Here is a 10772-nt window from a genome sequence, read left to right on the forward strand (position 1 = left end):
GGGGGGGGGGGCTGGGAGAGGGCTGATTGGGGAGCTGCCGATGCTTCATTTGTAGACGCTACTGTTATTTCCAGAACTCTGTTCTATTTTTAGATAGACATTTGGCTCCAAAGTCTCCATTCAAAATTCCTAAGAGAGGAAAAACTTTTAAAATAATAATTTTTTTTTTTTACCATTTAAAATAAAATGAAAATGACCTTTTGTTTATAAAAAATCTTTGTCTCCATCTCAGCTTCTTTCCTTAGAATAGGTTCCAAGAAGTGGTGAGTGATTTCATCGCATCAGAGGGCTGGGACGAATTCAGGCGCATTGATCTCTCCAGTGAGAGTCACCGTGACTGTGGCCGCTTCAAGGCCCCCACTCAGCGCGGCCGTCAGCAGGACGGCCCCCTATCACGGCGGAAGATCGACGTGCTCCTGACTTCATCGGCGGCTCTGCCGTGCCTAGCGACACTAAAACTTTGTATATGCTTATGGTCTGTCCCAACCCAACACAAATCATCGCTGCGTGTTCCTTCAGGCTTTCCTTACTGGCGTTTTAGTGCCTTTAAGAGATCACCCTGTGTTAAGCCGTTAGCACTTCCCCACCCGCTCTGCGGCAACCACTTTCTCAGCTCAGTGGCCTTTACACTCTGCCTTCTGACACCGAGCTGTTTTGCATTTTCAGCTCTTCCTCCTGTGGCTGATTTCTCCTCGTGTTTCGTATTCGGGCAGGGTTCCCCATGTAACAAGCAGATACCTCTGGTAAACAGCGTTCTCTCTACCTTCTACCTTTAATTCTTTGATTCTACTGGGGATTTAACTGGTGGGTCTGGTAGAAGTAAGGATTTTTTTTCCTCAAAGGACAACCCAATCCTCCCATCACCTTCACTGAAGTAGGAGTCCCCTCTCGCCTGCCTTCTTCCCTGCCAGCATCAAAGCTGCATGAGACTGGGGATGCTGGGGTGGGGGAGAGCTTCGCTCACCTCCTAAGCTTGGCCTCCTCCTTCTGTGCCTCTGAGCATCCCTATCTCTGCACCCCAGTTATCGATCCTGGGACTCCCTAAGGGCAGGGGCCCGTGGCCCGGTGCACCTGTGTCCCCAGGGCTGGCCCAGGGTGGGCAACGGAGGTAGGCTAGCTGCATGGACCCCTCTGCTGCCCCTGCATTCCCGGCTACTCTCCAAGACAGGCAGGCAGCCTTGATACCCCCCTTCACAGGTGGGAGATGAAAACTCAGGGCAGGGAAGGATAGCTCGCGGTTCTCTTTTCACGGCTAGGTCTAATGATCACATGAAAACTCGAGCCCCGGAAACAGTAGAATCCAGAACAAAAGTAAACCTGCTAGACTTCCAGGGCCACCCCACGGAAACCCAGGGCTTCTGAGACACCAGGGGGTGGTTTAAATTGAGGTGTGACTCAAAGTGGGGCAGAATGAGGCCTCTCTGGAAGAATTTTCCTGAGCCAGCCCACTGGAGGCAGGGACAGAAATGCACACAGCATCTGCCCCTGGAGTCCTGGGTCAGAGGAAAATTCTCAGACCACAGGGGCACTTTCCATGGTTTCTGGAAAACGAAAGTGCAAAAGGTCTAGGGAAATGTCAGACAGGTGGCCTCGGGCTCCCTGCCTACCTCCCCTTCCTGGGATCTGCCTTCCCTCCCTCTTTGGTCGTTTTTTCTCCTGGACTCCTCCCTCCCCCGCCAGCCAGGCACTTTCCTGGGTGGCGTTGGGGGGGGGGTGTCCCTGGGCCTCTGCTGCTTCCATCACCTCCTAGACACTGCAGGGTGCTGGGCCAGATGGGCCCCAATTACTGAATTTCTCTCAGGTCTCCACTGAAAAGTCACGTCCTCAGTGAAGCCCTCACTGGCCCCTTTAAAGCAGGCATTTTAAACTTGGCATCCGGGGCTCCTTCTTAGGATTAAGTGGGCCCTGTGAACAGGGGTAGGAAAAAAAGAGACAACTGTATTGTCTCTAACCTCTCGCTGCAATTTAGCATCTCCCTCAAGTATGACCGTGGGCAACAAACCACAGAGGTATTACAGAAGTCCCTGTGACCTTGTCACCAACAGACGTCACAGATATTTACATATCACATTACAGACGTTGCAAATTTCTCTAAATATCTTTTATGCTCGTCACAACTTCAAAATCATGGTCGTCATCAGACCCATTGCCACATCTTATTATTTAATACACTAATAAAGGAGCACATTTATCCCAATTTTTAAAGACATTTTGCTGTGTTTTATTATAATTGGTTTCCATTGTAATCCTTTGTATTTTATTTTATTCTTTAAAACACATTATTCTGAAACTATCAAGTGGCCCCTGGGGTAAAAAAAAAGGTTAAGAAGCCCAATGTGAAGCATCAGAGACCCTCCCGCTCCTCCCCTACCTGCTCAAACTTCCCCCGTCGCGCTTATTACTTTTGGCAATTCCTCTACTTATTTATTTCCTTGTCTCCCTCTACTAGATGGTAAACTCCCTGGGCACCAGAACTTCTGTCTTGTTCACTGCTGTGTCCCCAGCCCCTAGGACAGCTTCCGGCACATAGTAGGTGCTCAGAAATGTTTGTTAAATGCATTAAGGGAGAGACTACTGTTTCCATTTTACAGATGAGAACACTGAGACTCATAGAGGGGCAATGAGTCATCCAGGTCAACAGTATCTAGGCAGGGCCAGAAAGGGTAGAATGTGCTAGAGCCTGCCCCCCCCAACCCCATACTAAGGACCGCCTCCTGGGGAGTGAGAAGCCCCCACTCTCACCAGGCAACAAACCACACACTACCCCTGAGGTGATCAGCTCTCCTCTACAGCTTCCTCCCGCTTTCCAGGCCCATCATCACCCCTCCCTGGTATCCAAAGAGAGGAGGGAGTGAGGGAGGAGGACAAAGGGGGGGGGCAGGACCTGGGTGCAGGAGTGGAAGGGAGGGGCACGTGTCAGGTAAAATGGGAGGCGGGGGGCCCCCTGAACAAGGGGTGGGGGAAAGCTGTCTCCCTGAGTGCCCCTCACCTCTCTCTCTGCCTGATGGTGAACCCATTGTCCCATGGCTCCCCGTCTCAGGGCAGGAAGCTGAGATGACAGAGACGGTGGACGATTTTGTGCAGGAACCTCAGGCAAACTTGGCATCAGCCAGAAGTCCAGGAACTGCAAATCAAGGCACTCCGGGGCTGGCCCTGGTTGGAGGAGGGGAAGTCCTAGTCTGGAAACAGCTGCCCCTCAGGGCCCTGAGTGACCCTAGACAATCTCACGGGACCTGGGGCCACTGGACCAATCAACACGTACAGCTGGGTCCGGCAGCGTGGCTTTGGGCCAGTCCCCGTCCCCCTCAGCCCGGGTTCTCATGTCGTAAACCCCCACCACGGGGGCTTCATGGACAGCAGGAGGGGGACACGTCTCACGGGACCTCTGGGTTTTCTCTACATCGGTCAAGAAGCCTATAAGCTGCACCCACACATCTCACCTCAAATCTTGCTCTACCTGCTATGATTTCTTCAACCAGCTGAGGACAGTTCAGGAGCTCATGCTGTTTTCATTTTCACCTAGGCCGCCTCCTAGAGGACATTCTGGGAATTTGTGGTATGTGGTCCTCCAGAGGGGACATGGGGGGCAGAGGACACATATGTCCAGCGGGGCACAGGGCACTGAGGTAGTCATTCCTCCTGTGTGTGAAACACCTGCTACAAAGATTCTCTGAGCCATGAGCCTAACTCAATTTTACACAAAGTTTTTTGCACACTTTTAGTATCTGCTGAATTCTACAGGACGGAAAACAGGTTTTTTTCCCCTTAAATTTTGTTCAGAACTTTGCCGAGCATCGTTCACCACTTCAGAAAACCACGTCGTTGGCGGCAGTGGGCTCTGTCCGTGCACGCCGGGGCCAGCGGTCTGCCGGGGCGCTCCCGGGGCTTCTGCCAGAGTAAACGCAGTGGGGTCTCGCCCGACATTTATATATTCGGATGGGTATTTTATCATAAATCACTTTGCCCCTTTTTCTCCATTACAGCTATGGACTTTTATCGATTTTGAAACTATTCCATTCACTACACATTTCATTGTAGGACAGGGAAGGGTGCATTATACGATATTTGTTGTAAGAAGGGCACTGCGTCTGGTGGGCTGGGGACCTCGGCCCTAATCGCTGCAGGAGACACCCGTGACTTGGTTTCTCTCCCTCCCTTGCCTGGGGTCCCACCTTCAGGCTTCTCATGAGGGCTCTGTGGTGGTGGTGTGTCTATGTCCTTTGTGGAAACCTATCTTCCTGGAATTAAGACAGCATCAGGGAATAAAAGGCAAGGAAACAAACAGAAGTTTCCATCTGGCTTCTTGGTCTTGGCTTCTTGGGTTGGGTCCCAAACTCCAACCTGTCCCAACTCCTGAACTGCCCCACTGTCTGTGCCAATCACTGATTTGTCCTCTCGGTGGGAATTTCCCAATGGGCAGCATGGGCACAGCAGAGGGACTGCTGTGGGCCACAGGACCCCTGCGCCCTCCTTCTCACTGCCAGCCGCCTCCACTTCTCCCACTCCACAACTCACACCTTCTGGGTTTCCCCCGCCCCCGCCCAAACCGCACCATAATCACAGAATCAGTGACTATACCACTCAAAGGGACTTCAAAGATCTCCTCCAGTCACAGGCATTTGAAGTAACAAAATCTGTAACCTGTATCCGACTCTCAATATATGCCAAGTGATACACGGGTGCCAATTTCCTTAATCCTTATAAAATCTCAGGAGAGAGGGGTCATAATTTCCTCCATTATACAGATGGGGAAACCGAGGCACGGAAAAGTGAAGCCGTTTGCCCCACATCACTCAGCAAGTCACCGGCAGAGCTGGGACCGAAATCCAGGTGGGCTGGTTGTCGAGCCCAGGCTGTTCAATACCGTGAGCCTCTGAGGTCTGAAAATCTTGTCGAGCCCCCAGGTATTGGAACTCCCACTCAGGCCCTTTCCTGCCCCCACCCAGGACCAGTGAGACCGATGGGAGAAGGGCGGTGAGAACGATTTACGAACTCAGCCTCCTGAGTCTTCCAGAGCCACAACCGCAGCCTCAGCCTCGACTGCTTCAAGAGCACCAGCTCAACGATGCTTTGCAAACCCACCTCCCTCCCCCAAGGCCCTGCAGGGTGAGTGCAGGTCTGTGGGCATAAATGCCACAAAGAACTCACTCTACGCGGCAGAATGGCCAGTGGGCATTCTGGTCACCTGGTCACTTGGGGAATCATCGTGTCTTCTCTTTCTCGATCTCACCTCCCAGGACAGGGAGTAAGGTGCCACGTTCCTGATGCCTTGCTGGGCTCCCAGGACGGACCTCCCCTCCAGCCTGCTCCACCAGGGGCCACAGCTACAGTGGCCTCCCTGGCCCTCTCCCCCTCGCAACCCCCCTGCATCCTCGGGCCCCCTGGGCCTGCACACCTGGCCACCGCCCCAAGGTCAAGCTGAGTGACTCTCCACTCAGGGCTGCAGCAGGGATTAAGATGCAAAAGGCTGGAGAGATTGGGGATGACAAAAGGGGCTTGGAGACTAATTAGGAGCAGCAATGAAAGCTTAATTCATAAAAGCAAACATTTTCCATCCATCAACCTGCAACCAGTTAAGGGCAACGTTTGAAAGAAATCTGTGCGTGGGGAAGGGAGCCAACAGGAACAGGAAATGTTTGAAAGAATGTAAACTATTTCAGTTTCATAAAAAGTAACAAGTAAACAGTTATTACATGCAAATAATGCCCTGGTTTTAATTAATGCTGAAAAGTCAAAATATGTTTGACATTTGTATGTATACATTGAACGGTTGGAGAGGAAAAAATGGTGCCCAGATGCCCGGTGCTGAGCAGGGCTGGCGGCTCCGAGGGAACTCAAACCTTGAGAAGGTCTTGTTTATTGGTGATGAAAAGTACAATTCTGCCTCAGCCTCTGTGGAGACTGGGGGCAGAGGGAACCTAGCTTACTTTCTTAACCAAGCTGGAGGGGCAGCCTGGGTCTTGGGAAGGGCACTTCCCCGCTTTTCAGCAGCCTGGTCTTAAAGGGCCAGCGAGTCCTCAAGCCTCCATTTCGCTGGGGCAGGGTTTCTAGGACTTCTCCACCCAGAAGTGATGATGGGTTTCAGGTCCCCGCAGCCTCCCACTCAAGAGCCTCAGGGCGGCCGCCACAGTGGCGGCTGGTCCTGCCTTCCTTCCTACTGCCAGAGGCATATCACGCGCAGGGGGGCACACCGGCCTTGATTCTGGGGTGGGGGATGGCAGCCTGCAGGCTGTGCTTTCCAACATTCGGCATCCTGCACTGCATTCGTGTCTCTTCTAAACCACCTTAAGGCTCACGGGGCTGGGGAAACTGTGGCTTGGGGCGACCACAGCTGGGGAGAGGCAGCTCACTCACAGCTTGAAGCTCAGGAGATCCCAGCCCCGTGGGGAGAGTGGCTGGGGTGCTTGCCCCACTCCAGACCAGCCATTTATCTAAGCCGCTGCTAAGCCCACTTGCCACAAAAAGACCTACGAGGTCCCCTTTGCAGTTCATTAATCCATGATCTCCTCTTAGCATCTTTTATGAACCCAGAACACTCCACCGGGAAAGAGGGGTGACACACAGCTTCGAGAGTTAGTAAACCCCAGAAACTGGGAGCAAATTGTGTCTTTTTCTGGCGAAGGACCCGCATCCTCAAAGAGTTCTGTGACACCCCCATGGGGCTCCAAACTGCTGTCTTAGTCAAAGCCAGGGCTGGGGACTTGTTTCTGGGGCTCCCATTGGGACCCCAAGGGCTTGCTCTCAGCTTCCTTCCTAGACCTTTGCCATTGCTGGTGTCAGGGTGCGCAGACTCCCTGCCGCTCACCTCGCCCACTGCGGCCCACGAAGCGAAGGTCGTTGAATCTGGCCACCTGGTTCTTCATGACTGCCGAGGCATTACGCAGCTCCGCAGAGTAATTCTCATCATTGCCAGCCATCACAGTCACCACCGTTCCATCCGGCACGTCCCCCAGCGCCACCACCTGAGGGCACAGGGGCAGGGGGACAACTTAGAAAGGTAGGGAAGGCCAGGAAGAGGTGGGGAGGGGCTGGGCAGCTCCCCTAGGTCCCAGGCGCACTGCAGGATTTCTCAAAGGCAGAGCGGAGGAGAGGCTAAAACACAACGGGCACCTTCCCCCCTAGATAACAAAAACAAAAAGCTGAAATCTCCGCCTTCCACACCCAAATCCTAGATCAACTTGTTAAGCCGTGTCCTGAGAAATTATCCTTGCAAGGAAATCTGAGCGAGAGCTGTGAATGAGCTCCATCACTATGGTGTGGGGTGTAGTTCCCCTCTTTCCTTGGGCCTGAGCAAAAGAGGAATCAACATGCTCCTAGCAACCAAGTCTCTAAGTAAAAATAATATCAACAACCATAATAACGGGACTGCTCCCCACGCTCGATTAACGCAAGAGCCGTTTGGGGTATGAAATTTGGCTCTGAAATGTGGCCCGGGCCCAGTCTGCCGGCCTCTGCAGAGCCTGAATTCGTTATGCAGGGAAAATGCAAAATGCAAAACAAACCGGTGTTTTGAGAGGGGTTGTACAGAAAACCCCTTTAAAGTGAGAGAGGGGCTTTGGATAGGAGGATGCACCTGCTGGGAATTGCAGGATGGGGGTGGAGATGCCCCCCTAATGCGATCCCCCCATCCCTCACCCCAAGCAGCGCGCAGAGGCAGATGCCTTTTGAAAAGGAAACACACTGCAAATGTAGTCACAGCCATTTAAACGTGGCCACCGCGTGCAGGGACTAGGGATCCAGATGGTAAAAATTTCAAGGAGAAAATGTTTGGGGTCTGATTAAAAAGGCCAGATTTCCTGTCAACATCCTGTCTTCTTTTAATTTCAAAGATTCCTTTTAAGCTCCAAGTGACAGTAAAACCTCCGATCGGAGGATTAAAGTCACACGGGCCTCCCCCTTCCCCCCCTCCCCGGGAGATTTTCCCCACTGGCATTTTAAGATGTCACCCGGGAGACCTCCAAGAGCCACTCATCTTTTTTTTTTCTTTCCAATTTGGAGTCGTCTTAATGGGAGCAAGGACGGCCCCAGCTGCCAGAAGCCGCTGTTTCCAGCCACCTCGGGCACCCGCCACCCCCAGCCGCTGGCCCTTCCTGCCCTGCCCTTTCTCACGGCAGCTGTGAGAGGTTTAGGGGAAAACCAAGGCGTTTTCGTTTCATCTCGCTGCCCCCTTAAAAAAATGAAAATGAAACAGTCGCCTACTCCCTACCAAAGAGAAAAAGATCCTCTGAAGGACTGGGGGCTGCCAGGGGTGGGAGCGCCCCCCATTTCTGCCCGACATTCGGGATTCCCGCCGCAAACGTTTAGGGTTCGGTGCCCCCCTTCTCAGCCCTAGAGTCGCCCGGTGTAAAATTTCAGAAGCCAGCGGTTGAGGGTGTGAGCAGGAAGTGTTTCTGAAGCGGTGCAGGAGGAGGGGTGCTGGCAGTAGAGGGTAGGCCCTATCCACCCTCCGCACCCCACCTCCGGTGTCCTCGCCCTGGTCAGGGGCTCTTCTTCCCCTTTGCCTGCAAGGCTGTGTTGGAGGGATCCGGACTGGAGAGGAGCGAAGCCCCATCCGCCCGTTTCCTCATCAACGTCTTTCAGCAGGGCTCCCTGAAGGTGGAGGGGACAACCCCCCTAAAAGCCTCCCGTGCCGGGTGCATCTGAGAGGGAACGCCAAAGTCCCCGGGCAGAGCGCGCAGCGAGACCGAAAGCGCCCTGGGCCCGGCCGCTGGGCTCTCGCCGCGGGGTAGCGGGCCCGTCCCCTCCCTTCCCCGGCCGGGGCACCGGCTCCTGCAGCTGAGGCGCCCAGATCCCCAGGGCCAGCGTCCGCCCGCCCCGGGCCCCGCACTCACCTTGAACGCGACGGGCAGCGTCTTGTTGCAGCGCCAGTGCGAGGGCAGCACGGAGCAGAGGAAGTTGGGGCTGTCGGTGCGCACGAGCTCGCCCGCGTGGTCCGCCAGCACGTCCACCATCGAGCGCACCTCCGGCCGGCCGCGCCCGCCCGGCCCCACGGCCGCCTGCGCGCTCAGCGCGCCGCTGTTCTCGCCCATCTTGCCGCTGCTGCCGCCGCCGCCGCCGCCGCCGCCGCCGCCGCAGGGGAAGGCCGTGGAGGGAGGTGTGAAGCGGCGGCTGGTGCTCGGGTCTACAGGAATACGCATAACAGCGGCCGTCAGGGCGCCGGGCGGGCGGCGGCGGCGCGGCTCCCCCGGGGGCGGCCGGCGCGGGCGCCTCCTCGGCCGCCGCTGCCGCGAGAAGCGGGAAAGCAGAAGCGGCCGGGCCGCAGCCTCAGGGAGCAGGGGGCGGCGCCCGGGGACGCCCCGCCGGGGCCCGCCCGCAGCGAGGCCTCGCTGCCCCGACGGCCGCGCGCAGCCTGCCCGCTAGTCCCGCATCCTGGGCTCGCGGCCCGCTCGCTGCCGCCTCTCGCGGCGGGACGTCTGCCTCGGCCGCCGCGGCGGGGCCCGCGCGGGCTGTGCCGCCGCCGCCGCCGCCTCCCGCCCCCGCAGCCCGCTCGCGGCCGCCCCACCGACTGAGCGGCCGCAACCCCAGAACAAATCCTCGAGAATCAAGTGGCGGCGCCGCGCCGGCCCGCGCGGGGTTAGTACCCCGGGGCCCGCGGGGGCGGGGCCGGCCCGAGCGACGCGTCGCGCAGCCAATCGGAGCCCCCATCGCCGGCACCTCGGCCGCGCTCGTGGGGGAGGAACGGGGACCGCCGAAGGCCGCCCAACGGGGAGGGGCGGAAGGCCCCGCCCCGGGGAGGACGCCCAGGTCGGGGCCCCGGCGCGTTAGCCCAGGGCTCCTCGAAAGTTCGGGGGCCCCGGGGTCAATGCTAAACATTTGGTTAAAACGTCCGGGCCCTACAGGAGGCTCCTCTGCGGCTGCCTCCTGGGCGGCGGCTCCCTGACGCGGGACCGCAGCTCCCCTTCTCGCGCCCTTTACCCGCTGCCGCTGGCTGGGCCTTCCCCGCTCCAGCTCCTTTGGGCCTCTGATGCCTGCCCTCTCAGCTGGGGGACGCGGGGGCTCCAAGGCCAGTGACATCGAGCGGGGAGCTGCCCCAAAGAGGTTTCCTCACCGTGCCCCGCGCTCCCCGCCATCCTGCAAATTATTTCGGCCCAAAAGCTTCCACTACACGAGAGATTCCACGACCACCAGCCGCCTCTGCACCTCCCAGCCCGGCGCGGCTTTGGGCCCGGCCTCGTTGGCCCCGTTGCCAACAGGGGACAGACGGATGTCCCCCGCGGGCTGGCATCTGGCTTGGGGGTGACAAACCCCGTTCCTCTCCGCTCCCCCCAAAGCAACTTTCAGGACCGTGCAGGCCTCGCTTCCTCGTTCTTCGTTGTGGCGGCCTGTGATTCTTTGAGAAACACGATGGGGCCTGGAAAACGCGAGTGTTTCCCCCTGATTTTTGCCCGGCGCATACAGCACCGTCCTGCATCGTGCAAGAGGACGCGAGTCCACGGCAGGAAGACGAGCGTGCGGCTAACGCGGGGACGGCTGCCAAGCCAAGGGCCCCGGCTTCCAGAGGAGGCAATTTTCCTCCCGTGTGGATGCAGATTGGCCCCCCGAGGGCCCACGCCTCCGTCTTACCCGGCGGTGCCCTCCCGCCGCGCCGCAGGGACGCAGACCGCTCTCACTCCGGCCCGCGCGACCCAGTGACTCCCGGAGCTTCACGGTGAACAACCCTGGCCTCTCCCGCTTCCTAGGCCAAACGAGTGGGCCTAGGAACAAGCTACATCGGGGAGAAGAACTGCAAAGATCAAGCTCCCATTCATTCTGGATTATCGCCCTAGAATGGG

The 10772-nt window shown here is 57.0% G+C and overlaps 1 protein-coding gene across 2 annotated transcripts in view; it reads right to left on the minus strand.

Annotated features, from left to right (window-relative positions):
- LOC103666784 (RUNX family transcription factor 3) overlaps nucleotides 1–9137 on the minus strand; it is a 14137-nt gene extending 5000 nt beyond the window's left edge. The window contains exons 1-2 of one of the 2 annotated variants that reach the window (XM_040619003.1): nucleotides 8832–9137; nucleotides 6806–6962 (exon numbers count right to left, since the gene is read on the minus strand). In XM_040619003.1, the coding sequence (XP_040474937.1) occupies nucleotides 6806–6962; nucleotides 8832–9137 (463 nt within the window). Of the gene's footprint in view, nucleotides 1–6805; nucleotides 6963–8206; nucleotides 8806–8831 lie in introns of those variants that run through there. The other variant, XM_040619002.1, reaches the window with a different exon arrangement.
- Nucleotides 9138–10772: the final 1635 nt, after the last annotated feature.

The sequence above is a fragment of the Ursus maritimus genome, unplaced genomic scaffold (genome assembly GCF_017311325.1).
Source record: "Ursus maritimus isolate PB19 unplaced genomic scaffold, ASM1731132v1 scaffold_32, whole genome shotgun sequence".
NCBI classification, from domain to species: Eukaryota; Metazoa; Chordata; class Mammalia; order Carnivora; family Ursidae; genus Ursus; species Ursus maritimus.